The 22747-nt window shown below is 64.1% G+C and overlaps 1 protein-coding gene across 1 annotated transcript in view; it reads right to left on the bottom strand.

The window, feature by feature from the left end:
* The window catches only part of MUC5B (mucin 5B, oligomeric mucus/gel-forming), a 39511-nt gene extending 24127 nt beyond the window's left edge, over nucleotides 1-15384 (bottom strand). Inside the window, exons 1-33 of the mRNA XM_086382936.1 lie at nucleotides 15272-15384; nucleotides 14919-15136; nucleotides 14067-14108; nucleotides 13348-13377; nucleotides 12750-12803; nucleotides 12257-12307; nucleotides 11694-11955; nucleotides 11477-11591; nucleotides 11299-11389; nucleotides 10964-11073; nucleotides 10138-10339; nucleotides 9639-9764; nucleotides 9388-9535; nucleotides 8872-9010; nucleotides 8542-8652; nucleotides 8361-8430; nucleotides 7920-8057; nucleotides 7450-7614; nucleotides 7015-7109; nucleotides 5962-6088; nucleotides 5491-5746; nucleotides 5021-5073; nucleotides 4813-4913; nucleotides 4556-4707; nucleotides 4104-4242; nucleotides 3913-4026; nucleotides 2910-3089; nucleotides 2285-2524; nucleotides 1265-1421; nucleotides 846-974; nucleotides 511-658; nucleotides 379-422; nucleotides 106-303 (exon numbers count right to left, since the gene is read on the bottom strand). Coding sequence (XP_086239062.1) covers nucleotides 106-303; nucleotides 379-422; nucleotides 511-658; nucleotides 846-974; nucleotides 1265-1421; nucleotides 2285-2524; nucleotides 2910-3089; nucleotides 3913-4026; nucleotides 4104-4242; nucleotides 4556-4707; nucleotides 4813-4913; nucleotides 5021-5073; nucleotides 5491-5746; nucleotides 5962-6088; nucleotides 7015-7109; nucleotides 7450-7614; nucleotides 7920-8057; nucleotides 8361-8430; nucleotides 8542-8652; nucleotides 8872-9010; nucleotides 9388-9535; nucleotides 9639-9764; nucleotides 10138-10339; nucleotides 10964-11073; nucleotides 11299-11389; nucleotides 11477-11591; nucleotides 11694-11955; nucleotides 12257-12307; nucleotides 12750-12803; nucleotides 13348-13377; nucleotides 14067-14108; nucleotides 14919-15136; nucleotides 15272-15384 — 4318 coding nt within the window. The remainder of the gene's footprint in view (nucleotides 1-105; nucleotides 304-378; nucleotides 423-510; nucleotides 659-845; nucleotides 975-1264; nucleotides 1422-2284; nucleotides 2525-2909; nucleotides 3090-3912; nucleotides 4027-4103; nucleotides 4243-4555; nucleotides 4708-4812; nucleotides 4914-5020; nucleotides 5074-5490; nucleotides 5747-5961; nucleotides 6089-7014; nucleotides 7110-7449; nucleotides 7615-7919; nucleotides 8058-8360; nucleotides 8431-8541; nucleotides 8653-8871; nucleotides 9011-9387; nucleotides 9536-9638; nucleotides 9765-10137; nucleotides 10340-10963; nucleotides 11074-11298; nucleotides 11390-11476; nucleotides 11592-11693; nucleotides 11956-12256; nucleotides 12308-12749; nucleotides 12804-13347; nucleotides 13378-14066; nucleotides 14109-14918; nucleotides 15137-15271) is intronic.
* Between the last annotated feature and the right edge of the window lie 7363 nt (nucleotides 15385-22747).

Raw genomic sequence — 22747 nt, 5'->3', positions numbered from 1 at the left:
ACCTGTGCCAGGGGCTTCCTGGGCCCTCCCTCAGAACCCAGACCGCTGGCAGGGCCCAGGGCCCCAGCGGTAAGGCAGAGCCAGTGGTGTGCCCGCCAGGCTCACCCGTGGTGGAGGGCGGAGCTGCGGTGCTGGTGAAGGTGAAGGGCGTTTTAAACAGGGTTCCGGGGCACTCCACGGCCCTCCGGACGATGGTCCCATTGTCTCTGCAGATGGCGATCAGGCAGGCGCCCAGCCCATCGGTCGTGTTGTAGATGACATCCCCATAGGCATAGGTCCTGCCCTCGTAGGTGCACGTACAGGCTAAAGACGGACAAGTACAGGGCTCAGTCTGAGCCCCCAGCTCCTAGGCCCCCAAACCAACTGGGTCCCCCTTACCCTCGGGGCTGTGAGTGCACTGGAGGCCGCTGGAGGTGCAGTCACTGGGGGAGGGAGAGAGAAGAGCTAAGCCAGCAGGGCACAGGCCTCAGTGTGCCCACCTGGCCCCGCCCAGCACCCGCACTGGCTCACCAGCTCTGACAGTTCTCCGTGCTGGGAACCCTCGTGCCAGCATCGTAGTAGTTCCCATCTCTGTCGTAGCAGCCACTGCACTGGGCCACACACTCCATCTGGTCCTCGTTGAAGAATGGCTTGCTGGACGGGCACTTCGGGTAGCAGCCTGGGGTGGACGCAGGGCGGGGAGAAGACTCACGTCTCGAGCCAGGCGTCGTGTGCGGTTGCTGCACCGCCGTCTCTGCCTCCCTGTCCCAGGGGCGGACATGGGGCGGCAGGAGCCCCTGGCCCCCTCGCCTGTGTGCTGTCCTGGGGTGACGAGGTGTGGCCTCCCCATAGAAGCCTGTCCTCACCTTCCAGGCCTGGCAGGTCCATCAGGCAAAGCCCACTGGGGTTCCGGCAGGTCTTCAGACAGGGCGCGCCGCAGGGCTGGTAGTGCCACTCACACTCCCCGTGTGGGTTGTAGTAGTCGCAGAACAGAGCTGAGCGAGGGGGAGAGAGGCTGCAGGTGCCTGCCAGCTCACCCTCCCACAAAGGAGGCACCTCAGGCTGCACCCACTGGGTTCCAGGCTTCCTTCTCATCCCTGCCCTCAAAACTGGCCCCCAGGGAGCCTTCCCCTTTGGGGGCAATGTGTCTGTCTGGTTTTTACACACAAGAGCACGCACACACACATGTAGTACACGCATGTCCTTGTGTGTGCACACATGCCCGCCAGGCCCCCGAGCGGCTGCAGCTGCACCTTCTCTCACCCCCAGGGACAGCCCAACTCACGGCAGACGTCCGGGGTCCGCCAGGACACGCACACGCCCGCTTCGTGGCAGGCCTGGGCGTAGGCGGCCACGGCCGTGCAGAAACACTCGCAGTCGCCCCCCGAGTCGCAGGCGCAGGCGTCGCTCACGCAGGCCTCGTAGTACCTGGTGGGGTCGACCTGGGGCGGGGCGGGGGCTGCTCAGCGAGAGGCGCCAACCGCAGCCCCTGGACGGCCGGCTGCCCACGAGCAAGCCCCACTGCCGTCTGAGCAGCCGCCTCGGGCCTCCTGTTGCCTCTCTGGCCTCACCCCGCCACCCTTCCCTTGCCTCTGCTCGGTGCCTCACTTAGCTGCAGGCCAGCCCCCCCGTGACCCTGCTGTGACCTGTCCTGTCTCCGCAGGGCCAGGGGGTGCCCTGCCCCGGTCTTCCCTCCCAGGCAGCAGAACCCAGGGAGCCGGAGTCTTGCATTTGCCACCATGGACAGTGCCATCTGAGTCAGAGCCCGCTGTGTCACTTCACAAAGGATTTTCTGATCGAATGGGCAGGGCACTGGCGGGGGTGGGGGGGTGCGGGGTGGCTGTGATCCAGGAGGACCTCAGGGCCTCACACAGGCCAGCTAGCCTCAGGGCAGACCAGTCCCACCGGCTGCCTGCTCATCACCGTGCACAGTCCGGGTCCCGAGATCCACGTCAGCGACTGTGCCCTGCGATCCCTAAGTGGCAGGAAGGGCTGTGGGGAAGGGCCTGAGGCCATCACGATTCTCTGCTCTCAGGGGACCTGGCTGGACTGGAGGCGCCCTGAGGTTTGTCAGCTCGGGGAATGTGCAGGAGGACAGGAGATGACCCTTGGGGCCCGGGAAGCCTGCAGCCCCGCTTCCAGGGGGTGAGGCTGAGTGTGGTCAGGGAACGTGGGGCAGGGCTGGGGATGCCGGCAGTGCCCCGGGGGAGGGCCACACAGTGTGCCCTGCACAACGGTCGGGGTCAAGGCCGTCCTCAGAGGGCCAGCTCGGGCCAGACACAGGTCCCACCCCGACCCTGCTCACCTGAGAACGGCAGGCGCTGAAGGTGGCGCTGTTGATGATGCTGCACTGCTTCTGGGCCCATGACCTGCGGTACGGGTTGGCGGTGCAGGGGTCCCTGGGGGCCAGAGCGTCCGGGCACGACGGGGAGAATTTCCAGCTGTTGCCAAACTCCAGCACGTCGCTCGCCACAGACTGGCTCCGCGTGGTGAAGTCGTTGAGGGCGTTGTCGTCAAAGTTCCCACACAGCCCGCAGACCCTCCCCTGCAGGGACAGCACAGGGCATGTGGGGCAGCGCCGGGGGAGACACAGAGCCTGGCCCGGCAGTACGGCTGCAGGGCACCCGCTCCTCAGGCAGCACTCAGCAAGCTTTCGGGAAGGCGGGGGCACTCGGGGTCCTGCAGTGGGCAGGTGCCTGCCTCGCCCACAGAGCCTTAGCCCAGTGGGCATGGAGCCACTGCGTGCAGGGACCAGGGAGCCAAGAGCACCATCCCCCCAGGACTGACACAGCCCCTTGGGAACTGGGAGTGTGCCTGGCCCCCGCCCCCAGCCCCCAGCAGTCCGTCAGCTGCCAGACCACACTGCTGGGCCTGCTCTAGGAGGGAGAGCTCTGCGCCCGCCCGGGGGTCCTGCAGACTGCAGCCCCCACCTTGTATTCATGGCGCAGCCGGATGATCACGCTAGTCTTCCGGTCCCAGGACACGACCACGCCGCCATGGGTCTCCACGGTCAGGTAGACGCCCATGTACCGGACCCTGTAGGGCAGGTCTCCGCCCGGCCCCCTCTGCAGCACCCTGTGGGTGCCCTCGTGCAGGATCAGCTCGTAGCTCTGCAGAGAGGCACGGGGAGGCGCTGCCTGCAGGGAGCTGAGGGCCCGGCTCTGGGCCAGAGCCCCCTCCCCAACGTGGCCCAGGCGGGCACCAGGGTGCTTGGGGTCATGAGGCATGGGGCTCGCATTTGGAGTGAGCCAGCCTCCCGGCATTATCCTCAAGCTTGAGGTGAGAGGCTGAGGGGCAGCAGAGGCCGAGGGGGAGCTTGGGGGCCGTCAGTGGTGGGGGGAGCGCAGAGCACAGGGGGCAGCAGGAGAGCATGTGGCCCCCTCTCAGCCCCCTCGGACCCCTGCTTCCTCACACCCCTTCCCACCTCGGAGCAGGTGGGAACTGCCCCCAGCCAGCAGCTGCACTCTGTGCTGTGAACACCGACCTCCCTCTGCTAGAAGGGGTCATCCCCAGGTGTGGTGGGCTGAATGGAGGCCCCCCAAAAGACGCGTCAAGTTCTAAGCCCCAGAATCCACAAGTGTGCCCTGATTTGGGCAAAGGGTCTTAGATGGGATGAAGTGAAGGGTCTGCAGATGAGACCATCCTGGATTTAGGGAGGGCCCAGACCCAGGAACAGGATGGGGGAAGGACACAGAGAACAGGCCACGTGAGCTCAGGGCAGAGACTGGGGGGACGCAGCCACAGGCTAGGAGCCCCAGAAGCTAGACGAGGCAGGAAGGACCCTCCCCTGGAGCCTCTGGAGGGAGGCCCAGACCCAGGAGAGAGCGACTCTCCTGGGTGTCAGGACCCTGGGCTGTTGTCTGGAGGCCCGAGGCCCCTGCGGGGGCTCGGACAGGACTGCAGAGGGAGGGGGCGGCGCCCAGGCTCCCTCACCCCCAGGAAGATCTTGATGGCCTTGGAGCAGGTGACGCCCGTGGTCCCGCAGGGCACGTTCTCGGTGACGATGCGGAAGGTCCCGTTGGCGGTGTCACTGCCCACACAGTAGTCCTGGGGCGGGGAGAAGAGGGTTGTGGTCACGGCCCCAGCGCCGGCATCACGGCCCTGGGCAGGGAGGGGCTGCGTACCTGGGCCAGCGTGTACTCGCAGCTCCCCTCGAAGCCATAGCGCTCACCGTCGAAGGTGAGGAAGTGACCGTCCCCATAGGCCACACAGGTGCCCAGGCAGGGCCGGTCGCTGCACTCCCACCTGCGGCCCCTGCAGGTGCTGCGGGCAAGGAGAGGCGGTGCCGTGACAAGGACGTGGATCCAGCCCCTCTTCCATAAAGCAGGAGGCGGTGCTGCCCCTCCAGGGCTCCAGGGGTTCACAAAGCAGGGAGTCCCACACCCCACACCCCGGCCCACCCTCAAGGCTCAGTGCCGGGGTGCAGGCAGTCATGGGGGCGGCTTTAACTGGCCCTGCCATCTGCTGGGCAGAGGAGGCCAGGCCCTGGGCTTGGTCCAGGAGAAGAGCAGACCGCCCGGGGCCAGCTCTCCCTGTGCTGTCGGCCCGCACCGCCCTCCGTGGCCCCTCCACACACCAGGTGTTACAGTCGACCTTGATGACCTCCCCGGGCTTGTAGGCGGCCTCGTTGTGCATACAAGGGCAGTCCTCCTCGGCCACGCAGCCTCCGCTCCCGTCGGACAGCAGCCCCACGGGGCAGACACAGCCCGATACACAGTGAGTGCTGAACTGCAGACAGGCGGGTGTCCGTCAGTGGTTCCTCTGCCCCCGGCTCAGGGACGCCGCCCACCCGGGCCCCCGGGCAGCACAGCCACGCCCTTCCAGCCGACTCACACAGTCCACGTCCAGGGTGTGGCAGCTTCGCACGCACTCGGCCCCCGGCGCGTCCGCAGAGGCGTTGCTGCAGTCGAGGAACACCATAGGGGCCACGCACCCTGTGGAGACAGCCACGCTGGGAGGGCCTCCCGGCCAGCCGCAGCCCTCCCCTCGGTCATGGGGGGAGCACGGGGCCCCAGGGGCAGAGGTCCAGGGGAGGCCGCACCTGTGCTCTGCTCCGTGGCCCCCAGACAGCTCAGCCTCCCGCTCACACACGAGCTACGAGAGACGGGGGTGGGGGCAGTCTGGGCTGCTGCCCCACTGCCCCTACCCAGACCCCGGCCGGGCCCCAGGCCTTGTCATGAGGGGGGGCGGGCACCTTCTACGGGGCTGTGATGAGGACCCCACCCCCCCACCCGAAGGCACTGGGTGAGTGAGTGGAGGCTCCAGGAAGGGCCCTGGACGCGGGCGAGGGTAGGGGTGGGGTGCGGCAGGGAAGCGGGTAGGCCGGGGCAGGGCTGCACCCAGGCCGGCCCTCCGCGGGCTCCAGACCCGCAGAACACGTCCCCGGGCCAGAGGAGCGGTCCTTATCAGAAGGGCTGAGGGGCGGGCAGGGTGAAGGCCCCTCCGCGGGGAGCCCCTGTGTTTCCGTGTGAAGCAGGTGGGATAGAGTGGCAGTGGGGAGAGGCCCCTCACCACACCACGCCGTTGTCGTGAACGACCTCCCCTGGAGCCAGCACCGTGCCACGCAAGTAGCAGGGACAGGCCTCGGCAGGGACGCAGTCACCCGCGTCGTCCAGGAAGGTGCCCCGGGGGCAGACGCAGCCGTCCACGGGCACGAAGGCCACGTCGCAGGAGACGTCAGGCTGGCTCAGGGAGCGGCAGGTGGGCTGGCAGCTGTCCACCACGTGGGCGTAGCTCTGGGTCTTCGGGCAGCTGCTCGCATACTTGGCTGGGGGGTGGGTGAGCAACACGCAGGTCAGCGGCCGGGTGGCCTGTCCCCGCTCACCTTGGGCACGTGCAAACTGGGACTGGAGTGGCCCAAGGCTCGGCTTCCCCTCTGGGGGTAGGGAGGAGCCCTGAGCTCTCGCTGAGGACACGTGGCAGGGGGTGTCCTGGGGTGCCCAGTCCCCCCAATGCCCGTCTAGCCAGCTGGCAGACACTCACTGCACACGCCGTCCCGCCAACCGCTGAGCAGCACGCCCCGGGCAGCGCAGGCCCGGACGTAAGAGGACAGGGCCGCACACATGCAGTCCTCACTCTTCTCACAGTTGCAGGTGTCGAACAGGCAGTTCTGGGGGGCGTACCGGGACGTCAGGGACCCCAGCCCACCAGAGAGCCTTCTCTCCCTGTCCATCCTTCCTGGGACCCCCATCTGGGCCAGAGACACGGGGCAGCCCCGAGCTAGGCGTAAGGCCACGGGGTTCGGGGGGAGTGGATGCGCTGCCCTGAGGGACGGGAGAGGCCGGGCTGCACAGGGACAGGGTTGATGGATGGCTCTGCATGGGGCCAGGACAGCGTGCAGCTGGGATTCTGGATCCATCACAGGTTGGGTTGCCTATGAGGGGCGTGGGTTGCGGGGGGGAGACTAAAGGCAGAAGCTGGAGGTTGTGGGGGGGAGGGTGCTGGCAGGCCCAAAGCACCCCCAAAGTGGGCCTGGGTCTTCCAACTGTGGACACGCACGTCTGGGGGCCAGAGCCACGTGCACGTAAGGGTTTTGGCTTCCAAAACGGTGGCCTGTGAGCCAACTGTCATGGGTGGAGTTGTGTCCCCAAGAAGACTGTGTCCCCGTCAGGCCCCTGGACCTGTGAACGGCCCTGTTGGAAATGGGCTCCTTGCAGGTGTGTGGAAGCTCAGATGAGGTCATTAGGGTGGGTCTGAACCAACACGCCTGGTGTCCCCACGAGGAGAGCTTTGGGCACAGACACACAGGTCTGGGTCCTCGTGGAGACGAGCAGAGGGTGGTGCCACCTCACGGCCCCCAGAGGTTAGAGAGGCAGGAAGGCCCTGGGGTCCGGCCAGCTTTGTGATCCAGGACTGGGGTGCTGTCACCCCCCCACCCCGCACCCAGTCTGTGGTCCTTTGTCACGGCCACCCCAGGCAACAAACACACCAGCCGTGGCCGTGTCCCTCGAGCGGGCCTGACCCATGGCCATGGAGGTGTGGACCGTCCTGCTCCCGACACCCCGCCCCACCCTGGGTGCTGGCCGGGGGTCTCACCGAGTGGAAGGGCCCAGGGCTGATGACGGAGTGGCAGGGCGAGAAGGGCCCGGCAGGGCGGGTCAGCAGGGAACACCAGTGTTGGGCGTAGTTCTCTGGGCGGGCGGGGGGGCGCATGGCGGACGGTCATGGGCACGGCTCAGCGCTCACCAGCCTTCCTCCCACACTGCCTCCCCTGCACCTGTCCACCCGCCCAGCCCCGCTTGGCGCCCCCAGGCTCTGTGGCCAGTGACTCCCCCAGGGACACTGATTACAGGCTCACTGGCTATGCTAAGTGGGCACTGCTTACAGGGCAGCAGGCGCCTTCCCGGGGATGAGCCCCCAGCCTGCCAAGGACCCTGCATCCCCCTACCTGGTCACCCCCAGCCCCAGCCTCACAGCTCCCAGGCCCAGACCCGGGGTAATCCAAGGGCCCCGGGGCTGCTGGACACACACCGTTCTCCACGCTGAGTGAGCACGGGTCCTCGAAGCTGTTCTTGACGTTGGGGCAGGCGGCCTGGGTCTTCCAGGTGTTGGCGAAGGCCGCAGCCGTGGCCTCCACCACGCCACTGACGGTCCGGAAGTCGTCGGCTTGGTTCTGGTTGAAGTTCCCACACAGGCCTGGGGGCAGGGGTGGGGGGGTGTGAGCATCAGGGGGCTGCCCAGTCCGGCCCAGGCTCCCCACACCTGCAGGGCCCACCACAAGGTGACTCCACCCAACCAGAGTCCTGGGAGATAGGCTCCAGAACTATCTGCAGATGACCTCTGGTGGGAGGGGGAGGTCAGCCCCAACGTGAAGCCTGCCATGAGGGCAGCGTGCCCTGTGCTTCACCCTCCCAGCCACTGTCCCAGGCCAGGGTCCCCGCCTCCCAGGCTGCGTCCCCACCCTGGCTGCCCATCTGCTTCCAGCACCCCCCCAGCCTCACCGCACATCTGGCCGCGGTAGGCGGGGTCCAGCCGGAGGAACACCTGCATGAGGGGCACCAGCTGCACTTGCAGCTGCAGCCAGGGGCCCGTCTGCACCAGGATGAAGAAGGACGACGGCCTGAAGACCGTGACGTCCGCTGCAGGGGGTGGGGGGCGGTCAGAGGCCTGCGGTGCTGACCAGCCTGAGTCTTGGGTCTCATTTCCGCCTGGCAGGAGCCCCAGCCGCCCCTCAAGGGCCCAGGAGCCGGGCAGGAGCCGCAAGTGCATGTGCCTGCGACCGCCGACCCCCCCGCCCCGCGAGGCCGGTCCTCACAGAGCCGCCGTGAGCCCCGCCCCCCCATGCAGGCGAGAACCGCATAGACCTGGGAGAGGCCGGGCTGGCTCTGCGCCGCCACCTGGAGGCCCCGCCTGGCCTCACAGGGCTCCCCAGGGCCACGTACCTACAGACACGGGCAGCTGGGAGTAGATGGAGTTCACGAACACCCCGCCGTTGGCCTGGATCTGGACGGTCTGGCGAGAGGAGGCGGGGCTGCGGTCAGCGAGGGGAGGGGCCAGCCTGACGCCCCAGCGGGGGACCGCCTGCCCCAACCCCTCCCAGCCCCCGGCCGGGGCCTCACTCACCATGTCCCCTCCATTCAAGCTCAGTGTCACTGTTTTGAGGCAGTTCTCGTTGTCGGTCAGGCCGCACTTCCGCAGCTCGGCCAGCACAGTGAGCGCGCTGTCTGCACATACCTGATGGGGCAGGACACCCCACGTGCTGGGTGGTCAGCCCCCCACTGGGCAGGGAGCCCCATGCCCTGGAGGTCCCTGCGGGGGTGGGGAACTCGCACGCAGTCACCTCGGGACCGCCGGGCCCCACGAGTGTGAGCTTCTTCTGGGAATGGAACCCCGGGGGCTTCACCGCTCTGATGGCCATCGGGGTACCCTCCCTGGGGCAGAGGCGGGGCTCACCTTGGTGAGGACGTAACTGCAGTCCCCGTGTACGTCGTAGAGTTTCTCGTCGTAGGTGGAGATGTGGGACCCGCCCTGGACGGAGCAGGTGCCTGGGCACGGGAGGTCCTGGCACTGCCAAAGTCCCCCGGAGCAGGTGCTGGGGGGAGGGGGAGCAGAGGGGATGTGGGGAGGGGTGGTGAGCCCCATCCCGGCAGGGCGGGGCCTGGGGCGGGGCCTGGGGCGGGGCCTGAGGTGAGGCGGGACTGGGCGGGATCAGGGCGAGGCGAGGGCGGGGCATGGGGCGGGGCTGGGGTGGGGCCTGGGGTGAGGCGGGACGGGGGGCGGGGCCGGGACGGGGGGCGGGGCCGGGGCGGGGCCGGGGCCGGGCGGGGGTCGGGGCCAGGGCGGGACCGGGGCCGGGGCGGGGCGGGGCATGGGGCGGAGCAGGGGCGGGACCAGGGCGAGGCGAAGGATGGGGCGGGGTGGGGCGGGGTGGGGCGGGGCGGGGCCGGGCCGGGCCGGGCCAGGACCTACCAGGAGGTGCAGCTGGTGTTGAAGGAGGCCCCGGGGGCGTAGGTGCGGCCGCCGTGGGTGCAGGGGCACTGCCGCAGGGGCAGGCAGCCCGTGTGGGTGACGTCGTCCAGCACCGTGTCTGCGGGGCAGCAGGGGTGGGGCACGAGCTCTCAGCGGGGGCTGGGGGCAGGTGTGGGAGACACTGATGGGAGGCAGACACGAGGAGGGGCAGAGGCCGTCGGGGGCCATCCCCGAGGGCCCGGAGCACCTGCCTGGGGGGCAGAAGCAGCCGTCCACACAGTGGTCCTCGCACAGCTGGGAGCGCTCGGGGTTGGAGCAGGTGTCCACACAGGGCGAGCCGCACTCCTGGTGCTGAGTGTTCAGGGGGCATGTCTGGGCTGCGGGGGGGAGGTAGCGTTTGGCCCAGGAAGCCACACCTGCCCCCGCCTGCCATGTGCCACCAAGGGTCCGGGAAATGAGGGCCTCTTGCCCTGTCTAGCTGTCTTCTGGGTGAGGCAGGAGGAGAGGGGACCATGGGTCCCATGCCCCTGAGGACAGCCTCCAGCCCCCACCTGGGTTCAGGGGGAACCCTGCTCAATGTGCCAGGACCACCCTCTGGGCCCCCAGATGCCCAGGCCTTGCACCACCCCATGCCCTCCTGCCATCCTCTCACTGTGGGCCCCCAAGGGGCTCTGCCTGCCGGGGGTCCCCAGCCAGGGGCCAGGCGTCATGCTTGGGGCCACCTCCCCCCACTCTCCCCGGAGCACTCACGGCAGAGGTCAGGGCCCCTCCAGTTCTGCGGCTGCCCCCCCGCGTGGGCGCACTGGCGGGAGTACTCGGCGAAGGTGGCACAGGGGCAGGTGGGGCAGCGGCACAGGTCCTGGGTGCAGGCGGCCACGTACACCTCGGTATCCACCAGCCCGTGGCACGGAGCGAAGGCGGGGCCCAGCAGGGTGCGGCGGCAGACGCCCTCCTGGGGGACAGGACGGAGGCTGTGTCCTCCCTGGGGCTCATGCGGGGACCCCACCCTGCAGCCTCTCCCAGGCCAGGGAGCCCCCTCCCCTGTGGCCCCTTCATCCCTCACTGTCCGTCCTCTCATCCGCCCACCTCTCCTTCCACTGCTCTGTCCGTCTATCCATCCAGGCCTCCACCCAGTTGGCCAGCTGTCCACCTACCCCCACCCCCCACATCCTTCTCAACCCCTGACACCTTGCCATGCTCGGTGTGGAGTCGGCTTGGTGACCTATGACCCTGGACCCCCCACTCCCACTGGGCTGCAGGACACACCTGCCTGGGAGGGGCGCAGACCCCACCCTGCAGAGAAGGGGCGGCAGGAGGGCCTGCCCCCTGGCCCCCTCGGCAGCCCCAGCGGGGTCAGTGCCGATCTGCTGATGGCTGCCCTCCTTCAGCCCCCACCCCTGACCAGTTCCAGGGCCTCATTTACAGCTGCTGGGTTCCACTGATTTCGGGGATCCTGGAGCCTCTAGGCCACTTCCGGAGGTGGGATCTGCCCAGCTCATCGGAAGGGCTTTTCCCTGACTCCCCAAGTGCCCCTCTTGTGGGTCTATGTCTGCGGCCGCCACAGGCAGGCGCTTACCTCGTCTGTGCAGTTGTCAGCAGCGGGAGAGGGCAGGGGGTCCTGACACTGCTCCGTGGGCCCGTCCAGCTTCTGCAGGTTCCCAAACTGTAGTGGGCTCAGCCTGGCGTCTGCAAAAGCAGGCCCTACTTGCAGACCCTGGGGGGCTCTGGGGGCAGAGCTCCCGCCTGTGCTCAGGACCTCCGAAACCCCCCCTCTGGGGCATCACTGGAACTGTTGACACCCCTGACTTGACCCCTGCCCAGCGCCCCAGTGAGACCCACCCCTGCACCTCCAGCTTCCCAGGGACTGTGCTGGGGTCGGCCACCCGCCACGCCTGGCCCCGGGGCACTCACTGTGGGCGTAGAACTCGCTGACGGCCCGGAGCCCGTTGAAATCGCCACACAGGCCACAGGTCTGGTTGGCGTACTTGGGGTCCAGCTCCAGCTGGGGGCGGGGGAGAGGCAACTTCAGTCTCTGCCGGCCCCCCCCAGCCCCTGGGGCCCCCCGGTGGGAGGCGTGGGGCACCCTCACCAGGGCGCTGTCTTCTCCGTTCCACATGAAGGTCAGCATCAGCCGGATGTTGATCTTGACGTAGGCGCTGCTCCGCTCCACCAGGAGCCCCGCGCGGCTGTAGGGCAGCTCCTCCCTGGACAAGAGTCCAGTGCTCCCACGCGTCCAGCCCCTCCCCGCCTGCTCCAACCCCCACCCACCTTGGAGCCGGGCCCCTCCACGCCCCGGCTGTGCTCACCGCCACCCGTTGATGAGGACCGAGCCGTTGGAGACCTCCAGCACGAGCCCCTGTGATCTGAGGACGATGTGGGTGATGGTAGGCCTGGAGCCCAGCAGGCCGCGGCGGAGCTGCAGGTTGAAGTCCTCGTAGGCGGAGCCGCAGTGCGCGGAGAAGATGTAGTTGCACAGCCCGGGGAAGCGGAAGACGTCGCCGTCGAAGGTCTTGTAGTGGAAGTCTCCCCACGTGCTGCACACCCGCCCGCCGTGGGCCGCGTTCAGGGCTGTGGGGAGCGCGCGGTGGTGGGGTGCGGCCTTCCCTGGGGCCAGGCCCCCGTGTGGGATGGGGACCCGCTGCTCCCTTCCTCTCTCCCCTCTGCCCCAGATTCTCGCCCCTGCCCAACCCTGAGGGCCTCACCCCAGCACCTGGGCCGGCCCCCAAGAGAACCATCCACAGGGCAGGCACCCAAGGCCATCTAGCTGCTCAGCTGCACACAGGGTCCCGGCTTTATCCCCAGGTCTGTGACCACCCCAGAGGCTGGCAAACACCCCCAACCCTGTGGGCCATGGGCGGCGTCCACTTACGGCTCATGGTGGGGAAGACAGTGATGGGCGGGATGAAGGTCAGGTGCCGGGCTGTGAAGGGAGCCAGGTCACACACCGAACATGGCCAGGCGGGGACCGGCCGCCATCCCCACCCCCAGGACCCCTCACTGGCCACCCTGGGGCAGCAGGGGGCCGCAGGCCAGCCTGACCCAGCCCAGGGAGCCCAGGACAAATGCTGTCCCTGTAGGACGCTCCCCGTCCGCCCACGACACGCTCCTGCCCAGGTCTGAGTGTGTCCCTGCTTGTGTGTGTGTGTGTGTGAGCATGTGAGTGCGGGTGGGCAGTCGTATGCACCACATGTGTGTGAGCGTGTCTGAGCCTCTCTCCTCAGTGTCTGTTTCCTCAGGGCCCTCTGCTGCCCCCTCCTGTGGGCAGACGGGTCCAGGGGCGTCTCTGTGGCAGGAAGCCGATGTGGAAAGGGGACCCCTGCCGGCTCCGTGCCGGGCCCTCCCCGCCATGCCCACCCTCTGACCAGTCATCTCAGGCTGCTGACTCGTCCAGCTCTGCTGCTCGCCATCCTGGGTGTCTGCAGGGAAGGGGAGCAGGAGTCCATGAGAAGCTGGCCGTCAGGACCCCTCCCCGGGGCGGCAGGGTCTCCGAGGCTGCACGCTGGCGGCCCCGGGAACCGCGCCCTGTGCCCAGAGCTGACCGCCCCCCATCTGCATGGTGTGCACCTCACTGTGGCTGGGGTAGAAGGAATCAGGAAAGGGTGTCGGCTCGCTGACCCCAGGCCACCCCAGGGAGAGCGTCTGGCCCCCTCCACACACCCCTCGGAGAAGGACAAAGCTTGGCTTTGTGGGGAGAAGGACACACAGGTTGGAGAGGCTCCCGGGCGTGACTTAGCAGAAACCCAAGACTGCAGCCAGCTCCGCCTTCGAGCCCCAGCCCTGGGCAGGCGGGAGGCCCTGGGGGCCCAAGGCCACCTTGTGTCCCCCACCACTGGGGGCGCCCCTCCCGGTTCTAGGTGCCCCCGCCACCTCGGTGAGCAAGACTGAGCCCCCTCCAGGCCCCTCTCTGTGAGGCTTGGCCTGGGGCACCCCGCACACATGGCCCCAGAATTCCTTCCTCACGTCGGTAGGGCTCTCCCCGCTCCGCCCAGCCTGTGCCATGTGGGGAGACGGAGGTGAGGCCCGGAGGTCCCTGTGTCCCTGGAGGGGTGCTGCCCGGCAAGGGGCGCTGGGCTGGCTCTGCAGCCGCTGCACCGGGCTCAGCTCCCTACACTACCTTCCGGCCAGGACGCTGGCCCGGAGGCCGTGGGCACTGGCCCGGCGTTTCTTTCTCCTCGTCAGGGCCCTGTTGGCCACGCTTCTCCCTGCCCACCCTGACCCCCGGCCCCGACCCCAGGCCTGCAGCCTCTCCTGCACGTGCCGGTCATTTTATCCACCCCTTGGCCGAGAAACCAGGGGCTTCACATGGACAGGCTCACACGGCACCCCTTCTGGGGCCAGGTGACCACCTGTGAACCTGGCTGGTCCAGAGCTCGGCCAGGGAGATGCCCACCGCCAACCACCCCATCTACTGCTGTCCAGGCACACATCCCCCGACGGGAAGCCCCTCCACTCAGGGCCAGCCTCACCCCCTCACCCCACGGGGGCTCAGCCCAGGGGACACCAGTGTGAGACGGTGGATACACGGGATCCAGGCTGATTTTTCTGTCGGCCTCCTGTCTGTGCTCAGAGATGGATTAACAACAGGAGCAGCTTTGTGTCCTGAGAACACTGCAACGGTCATCGCAGGGACGGAGGGGCCAAGCCCTGTCTGAGCGAGATTAGGGCCACGTATTTCCTACCCTTGGGGCAAGGGAGACACTTGCACATGTGCAGAAAGGCTCCTTGAGGGTGAAAGAGGAGGGGTGCCCCCACCAGAGGGGCACCCGTGTCGGAAGGGCACCCCCACCAGAGGGGCACCCCCACCAGAGGGGCACCCGCGTCAGAGGGGCACCCCCCGTCAGAGGGGAACCCCCACCAGAGGGGCACCCTTGTCAGAGGAGCACGCCCCACCAGAGAGGCGCCCCCCACCATGGGTGATGCCACGCTCTCCGTAGGCCTCGACTCAAATCTGTCTTGGAGGAAAGTTGTGCACGCATGTCAGGGAGGGTCCTGGGGCAGTTAAGCGTGTGGAGAAAGAAGCCAGATGATTGGCCAAAGGTGAGCAAAGGCCTGGAAGAACTGACCCCCGTAAATGACTTAGCTGCCTCTTTCCTGGTGGCTCAGACGGTAAAGAACCTGCCTGCAATGCAGGAGACCCGGGTTTGATCCCTGGGTCAGGAAGATGCCCTGGAGAAGGGAGTGGCAACCCACTCTAGCCTTCTTGCCTGGAGAACCCCATGGGACAGAGGGGAGCCTGGCAGGCTCCAGTCCACGGGGCCGCAGAGTCGGACGTGTGACCGGCACGCCCCACTGTGGGGATGCCCGCACCCTTTCTGGGGAGGGGGTGGGTTGTGTGGAACTGCTGCATGGTCTCTCGGGACTGAACAAAGCACTTCTCTGTGCCGTTCCCACGTGTGCTGTGGCTCTAAGAACAGGCTCTGCACCTTCATCTACAGCTTTTGCCCCCTTGAGAGATGCACTTTTCACTGGAGGCTGAGGGGAGTTTGCGTCCTGCCTCGAGGCCCCGGTGGGCGCGTGGCCAGGATTCCTACTCCTCATCCAGGCCGCCCGGATCCAGGTCCTCAGGGAACCGAGGTCTTCCTGCGGCCTCTCCCACATCACGGTCGCCACGGTGAGCGTCTCCTTCTGGCAGGAAGGAGCCCCATTCGAGGGACTTGCCCTCAACAAGAGAAGGGGAGTGGGCTCACTGCAGGCCCGCTGCCCCAGGGCTGAGTAGGGCCACGGCTGGCCAGACAGGCTGGCCGGGCACCTGAACTGCACAGCAGATGCCAGGCGGCATCTGGTACCCTCACCAGGAGTTGCCACGGTTCAGCCCCCACCCCAGGCCTGCCTGCCCTCCAAGAAAGGCGGCCTGGGGTGGAGGCTCTGCAGACTGTCTGCCCACCCCTTCACCACGGCGCGGAGGCTCTGCAGACTGTCTGCCCACCCCTTCACCTCCTCCTTTCCATTGGTGCAGAGGGCCTCAGGCGGTGCCCGGCTGCCAAGACTCCTGAGCATGGGGGCCTGAAGGACTGACTGTGGGGCCCGGGCCCAGGCCAGCCCCGCTGGGCGCCGCTGCCCGCTCGTGCACAGTGAGTGTCAGGGCTCTTGGTGCTTCCCCGGCTGCGGGGCCAGACGGGCGGCTGCAGGCGAGGAGAGCGAGAAAGGCCGCAGGGCGGGTGTGGCTCCGGGAACAGCCAGGAGTCCGATGGGGCTGCCTGGAGGCTACTGCCTGGGCCAGCCCTGAGGGCAGAGTGGGAAATGCAGCTCCCCGTGGGCACCTTTTGTGCTGACTCTGCCCGCTTGGCTCCGCGGCAGTGGGGGGTGGCCTCACAGAGACCAAAGAGACCCCCCAGCCCAGGCCCCTCACCCAGCGCCAGTTCCTCCCATCCCCGAAGCCAAGATCCTCAGTTTCCCCTGAGGTTCTAACTTCTCCCAGCTCAGGCTGCCCAGGAGTCCAGGACACGCAGAGCCCCGTGGAAGACACGCTGTCCACTATGGGCCTGCGGGGGCCGCCCCTGCTGTGCGGGGAGAGTGAGGGGCTGCATCCTTACCTGCCGTGCCCGCTGAGAGTAGGGCCACGAGGGCCCACAGCAGCGCCGGGCACCCGCTCAGGGCACCCATCCTGGGGCTGGCGCAGCGGTGGGCGGGCGGCCAGAGGGAGTGGGGCGCAATGCTCACTCCCCTGGGGGCCCTGGGGCTTATGTAGCAGGAGGCCTTGGCCCTGAGCCCAGCTCCCGGGCCACGCAGGGCACGATCCTCCCCCACGACAGCCGCGTGTGTTTGCTCTTGGGGAGGGCCGAGGCACGCAGGAACCCGGAGGAGGAGGGATTTGTGGTTCTGGGCCCCAGAGACGTGGGACCCCCCCAACTTTTCCCCGCCCCACCTCCCAGCAGCGTCTGAGAGTCAGAAGGGAGGAGGCGGGTGGCAGGGCTGGCAGAGCCCCCCTGGAACAGGGTCGCTGTGACCACCCAGGCCCGCTGCTGCCATGCCCGCTCCCAATAGGGTAGCGATGGGCCAGGTGAGGGCAGACCCTGGGCCCGGGCAGCGCCCCCGTGCAGAGGAGGAGGCTGTGGGGGTGCCGTTCCCGAGGAGTGAGGAGGGCCGGACATCTGCTCCCCGCAGGAGTGTGGAGGCTGTGGGCGGGGGAGAGCCTGCCCCCAGGCTCACAGGGGTCCCAGAGACCCCAGCCGTGCCTGCAGGACCCAACCAGGTCTCTGGGCTCCTCTCCGTCACTAAGTTCAAACTCAAGGGGAAACTGGCCTTGGGAGTGAGGTGAGGGTCAAACAGAACGCAGGCCAGGAGCCAATCCCCACGTGCGGGCCGGGGCGTCCATCCTCAAGGCCTTGCCACCCCCTCCCCACTCGGGGTCCCCCACCAACAACAGGCTGAGCAGGGACCCACGTACAAAGGGATGTACTCATGGCCCCCAGCAGGGCTGACGGGGCACGCTGGGGCTGGGGCTCTCCAGACCCCAGCGCCCGGCCCAAATGAGAACCCTGAAGGCTCAGCTCCCCGGGCCGGCGTGGCTGGTGGTGGAAGTTCGATGGTGACCCTCGCCCCACAGTGCCCTTCTTCCAGCCCACAGTTCTCCCCGGAACTCCTCCTCTGGCTCTTCCCGCCACTGGGCTCCTGACCCCAAACCTGACGTGTCTGAGCACAGAAGGCCCTGGGGTGCCTGACCTGCCCCCCGGTGGGGGGCGGTTTCCAGGCTTGCGTGGTGAACACTCAGCACCTGGACCCACTCCCCTCAGCCACCCCGCCTTCATCTCCCTGATGAGTCCATAGACGTGGAATTTCTGGGGCAAAGGGAAAACGCACCTTAAAGCTGTGGGCGTCTTTGACCGCCATCACCCCGCCGCCCTCAGCTTGGCCGAGGGCCCTGCAGGCCCTGTTTCTCCTCCTGGCTCCTGGTGTTTCCGGAGCACCTCCGGCACCAGCAAGAGTTGGGTGGAGCGGCCCTCCTGCTGACCTGGGTCCTGGGTCTCAGCAGGAGCTCAGGCTGCCCTCCCGCCCCACGCTCACTGTCACCCCCCTGGGCTGGGGCTGCGTGGCCTCCAAAGTTCTCTCTCAGGGACCCAGGGGTCCCAGTGGCAGAGAGCACAGCTGGAGGGGCTTCTGGGGGAGGGGTCTCTGGGGGAGGGCTGGGCAGGGGCCCCACAGGACCGGCCTGGGGGTGCGCTGGGCCCCTGCCACCCCCGTGCCCTCAGGCTGTGGCTGTGCCTGGCCTCCCTGCAAACACGGGGCTCTGCACCTGGTCCTCGTGTGTGTGGGGGGCACACTGCAGACCCCTGGAAGGAAGGAAGGAAGGAAGCGGGAATCTGGCCCCCGAGCTGTGCCCCTGTGCCCAGCCTTCTCCCGCCTCCCCGAAGCCCCGGCTCTCGGTCTGTGCCCCCAGCCTGACCCCAGTTGGACACTGTCAGAGCTAGCACATCCCTCCGGCCGTCCTGCGTGGCCAGAATCCTGCAGCCACTCGGGGCAGCCCTGGCCCCCACCGCCACCATGTGGGAGCAGCTGGGCACCTGGGCACTTAGGGCAGTCTCTTCAAGCTTTGCGGTTGTCCTCTGCACCCCTCACCTCACCCCCCACCCCCAGAAGGAGTGCTCCATGTAGCCGGGCTCTGGCCCATCTGCTCATGGCCGGCACACAGTAGGCACTCAATAAATGCACCGGAAGAGTGAACCCTCGCTGCCCTGTGCCCCCCCCCATGCCATCAGCATCCCTGGGCAGGGTCACCGTGGGCGGGGTCGCGGGATTGAGACATCCCGGATGTAGGCCACAGAGCCCAGCCTGTTTGCTCAGCGAGTTTGCCCCTTCACAGTTGAGAGAGCCGAGAACAGAAGAACAAGGAAGCGGCGTGCAGCTCTGCCGGGAAGGGGGCCGGGGCCAGGCCTCCCGGGGCTCGGGGAGGCTGCGGGACGTGCCAGAGTCCTGCCCTGCCTGGGGCACACCCTGCCCCGTGCTCAGCCCGCGGGCCTCAGGCAGCCCAGATCCCACCTGCAGAAGAGACCCCCACAGACAGAGCCCAGAGCCGGGCTGCCCCGGCCAGTCCCCGGCCTTGCCAGAAGCCCCGGGAACGGGTCATCACCAAGGCTGGGGCCCTTCTCCGCTCATCCCTCCCTGCCCACCTGCCTCCCACCACAGCAGCGCCAGGTCAGGGCCACAGGCGCTGGGAGGTATCAAGCCTCAGGCATTTGCTGAGTGCTGGCGGTTTGCCCTGCTCTGCACTGCACTCCTTGGAGGGTCTCGGACGGTGTGGCACAGCCTGGGGGCTCAAAGGCCTGGCTGACTCTAGGCCTGCCCAGGGCCTGGCTGGCTGTCTGGGGCTGCAGACTTCTGCTCCCCAGAGCGCCAGGCATCTGGGGAATGGAAACCCACCCTTCTCAGACCAGACGGGGTCCAGACATCCCAGGTCTATGCTGGGGGAGGCGGGGGAGGGGCCGATCAGTCCCCCTGGGAGACCCAGTCCCCAGAGCGTCCCCCTCCCAAGAAGGGCTGTGCCCACTGCCCTAGCCCTGCCCAGGGCTGCAGGAGACGAGGGTGCCCCCCCCAGGGGGCCCCTGCCCGTCTTCCGCTTTTCCCATCCTCACTCAAACCCCTTTCCTTGCCCAATTCCTCTCCCCTCCCACCCTCCTTCCCGCCTTCCTTTCTGCCTTCTAGTAAATTCTGATGCACCCCGAGGGATACCTCCCAGGGCCCTGGGGATCTGACACCACCAAGGAAGAGCAAGTTCCCCTTGGAGCTCACAGCACAGAGCTCTGTGTGGGGTGGGGCAGGGTGCGTTGAGGACGTGGAGGAGCCAGCCTTCTGCTTAGGAAGTGGCAGGTGCAAGGGCCCTGTGGCAGGAATGAACGTGACCCTTGAAGGGTCTGGAGGCACCTGATATGGCTGGGGCACCTCAAGAGGGGGTGGGACGCGGTGGGCGAGGTTGGAGGAAGGAGGACTCAGGGCTTCCTGTGAATTTGGGGTGCAAGCTACTGGAGCACTTAAAGCGTGGAAGCCATAGGGGATCTGGATTTTGTTTCCCATCTGTCTATGAAATGCCCTTTGTGGTCGCTCAGTCGCTAAGTCACGTCCGACTCCTTGCAACTCCTTCCCCTGGAACATGGCAGGGTTCCCTGTCCTTAACTGTCTCCTGGAGTTTACTCAAACTCATACATAACATAAAATTTGCCATTTTAAGTGTACATTAATTGGCATTAAGTACATTCTAGGTGTGTGACCGTCGCCACTATCATCCCTGGAACACTTTAATCATCCCACAGAGACTCGTACCCGGGAAACAAGTCCCCTCCCCGTCCCCCAGGCCTGGCCTCGCCCTACTTCCTGTCTCTGTGGATTTGACTCTTCTGGGTCCTCTTGGTACTGGATTATTTGCTCTGCACAATGTAAGTTTCATCCACGTGGTAGCTTGTGTCAGAATTTCCCCTTTTAAGGTTGAATAGTACTCTATTGTGTGAATATACGACATTTCACACATTCGTCCCTTGATGGGCATTTGGGTTCTTTTCACCTTTTGGCTGTTGTGAATAAAGCAACTGTCAACAGACAGGCGTAAATATAGGAGCCCCTGCCTTCAATTCCTCTGGGTATGTACCTAGTAATACTAAATCATATTGTCTCTGTTTAACCTTCTGAGGAATCACCAGACACAGAACCATTTTACATTCCCAGAAACAATGCCCAAAGGTCCCAACTTTTCCACATCCTTGCCAACACTTGCTATTTTTCCTCTTCTTTATTTTTTAAGTGTTTATTTGGCTGCACCAGGCCTGTGTTGCAGCATGGCAGATCTTTTCAGTTGCAAACTCAGTTGCAGCACGTGGGGTCTGTTTCCCTGACCGGGCCCCCTGCATGGGGAGCATAGAGTCTTAGCACTGGGCCACCAGGGAAATCCCTATCCCCTCCTTTTTAATAAACAAGATATACTCACTCGCTGAGTCGTGTCTGACTCTTTGCAGCCCTACGGACTATAGTCCACAAGGCTCCTCTGTCCAGGGAATTTTCCAGGCAAGAACACTGGAGCGGGTTGCCGTTTCCTCCTCCAGAGGACCTTCCTGACCCAGGGATCGAACTGAGTCTCTTGAGTCTCCTGCAGCGTCAGGCAGGTTCTTTGCCACTCGTGCCACCTGGGAAGCCCTCCTTTTAATAACAGCCAGCCCGACATGTATGAAGGGGCATCTCACCAAGGTCTTGATGCGCGTTTCTCTAATGGCTGTTGAGGTTGAGCATCTCTTCATGTGCTAATTAGCTATTTGGATATCTTCTTTGGAGAAATGTCTATTCAAGTCTCTGGCTCAGGTTTGTTTGTTTGGTTGGTTGGTTTTTTTGAGTTGGGTTGTTTCTTTTTTGTTGTTATTGAGTTTCAGGAGTTCTTAACATTCTGACTCTCCGGTGGACCACGTTTTGTCAGAACTCGGATATGCAAATGATACTACTCTAATGGCAGAATGTGAAGAGGAACTAAAGAGCCTCTTGATGTGGTTGAAAGAGGAGGGTGAAAAAGCTGACTTGAGACTCAGTATTAAAGAATTAAGATCATGGCATCCAGCCCCATCACTTCATGGCAAATAGAAGGGGAAAATGTGGAAACGAGTAACAGATTTTCTCTTCTTGGATTCTAAAATCACAGCAGACGGTGACTGCAGTCATAAAATTAAAAGATTGTTGCTTCTTGGAAGGAAAGCTATGACAAACCTAGATAGTGTATTAAAAAGCAAGGACATCACTTTGCCGACAAAGATCTGCATAGTCAAAGCTATGGTCTTTCCACTAGTCATGTAGAGATGTGAGAGTTGGACCATAAGGAAGAGTGCAGAAGAATTGACGCTTTCAAACTGTGATGCTGGAGAAGACTCTTGAAAGTTGCTTGGACAGCAAGGAGATCAAACCAGTCAATCCTAAAGGAAATCAATCCTAAATATTCATTGGAAGGACTGATATTGAAGTTGAAGTTCCAATACTTTGGCCACCTGATGCGAACAGCCATCTCATTGGAAAAGACCCTGATGCTGGGAAAGATTGAAGGCAGAGGAGGAGGGCAGCAGAGGATGAGATGGTTGGACGGCATCACTGACTCAGTGAACGTGAGCTAGGGCAAGCTCCAGGAGACAGTGTGGGACAGGGAGGCCTGCCATGCTCAGTCCAGGGCATCACAGAGCCAGACACGCCTTAGCAACTCAACAACAGTGTTCTGAATATTGATCCCTAATCAGATATACGATTTGCAAATGTGTTATCCATTTTGTTGGTCTTGTCCTTTGATGCAGAGGTTTTAATTTTGATGTAGTCCAATCTATCAATTTTCTTCTGCTGCCTGTGTTTTTGGCATCACATCCAAAAATCATTGACAAACAGAACATCACAAGAATTTCCCGCTAATTTTCTTCTAAGAGTTTCATTGGTTTAGTTCTTACATTTAAGCCTTTGATCTAATCTTCATATATGGTTTCAGATAAGAGTCTAACTTCACTCTTTTACTTGTGGGTATCACATTTTTTCCCCAGGACCATTTGTTGAAAAGACTGTTCTTTCCCTCAAGGAATGGTCTTGGCATACTGATCAAAAACCGGTCGACACTGACAGGCGTGTCTGCCAGGGCTCATTTCTGCTCTAGGTGCGCTGTTCTGTTGGTCTACACGTCTGTCTTCATGGCGGTACCACAGCGTTATGCGTACTGTAGCTTTGTAATAAGTTTTGAAATCAGGAATCAGGAAGAATTAGTCCTTTAACTTTGTTCTTTTTCAGGACTATTTTGTCTATTCCCTTGAGATTCTATATGAATTTCTGGATGGATTTTTGTATCGCTGCAAAAGCACCATTGGGATTTTGATAGGGATTATGTACAATCTGTAGACCTCTTTGGGTAATATTGTTATCAGTATTCAGTCTTCAAATCCATGGATATGAGATGTTCTACTATTTATGTGTTCTTGAATTTCCTTTAGCAAAGTTTCGTAATTTTCATTGTACAAGTCTTTTGCCTCCTTGGTTAACTTAATCCTAAGTATTTTTTTGATGGTATTGTGAATGGAATTACTTTCTTCGTTTATTCTTTGGGTTGTTCCTTGCTAGTGTATAGCAGCTTGATGAATTCATTCATTAGCTCTGTTTTAGTCCATTTCAGCTGCTATTAAAAAATACCACAGACTGGGTTGCATACAAATGACATAAATTTATTTCTCACAGTACTGGAGGCTGGGATTCAGCCAGCATGATAGGGTTCTGGTGAAAGTCCTCTTCCTGATTTCAGACTGTCAACTTCTTGCGAAGTCAGCAGGAGCTATGGATCTCTCTGGAATTGCTTTTATAATGCACAATCCCATTCAGGAGACCTCCATTCTCATGACTTAAGCACTTGCTAATACCATCACTGTTGAGG

Source organism: Bos grunniens, chromosome 29, assembly GCF_055505025.1.
Source record: "Bos grunniens cultivar Pamir isolate PY7600 chromosome 29, Bosgru_T2T1.0, whole genome shotgun sequence".
Taxonomy (NCBI): Eukaryota; Metazoa; Chordata; class Mammalia; order Artiodactyla; family Bovidae; genus Bos; species Bos grunniens.
Note: the sequence above shows the minus strand (reverse complement) of the source record. Positions and strands in the feature narration are given on the sequence as shown.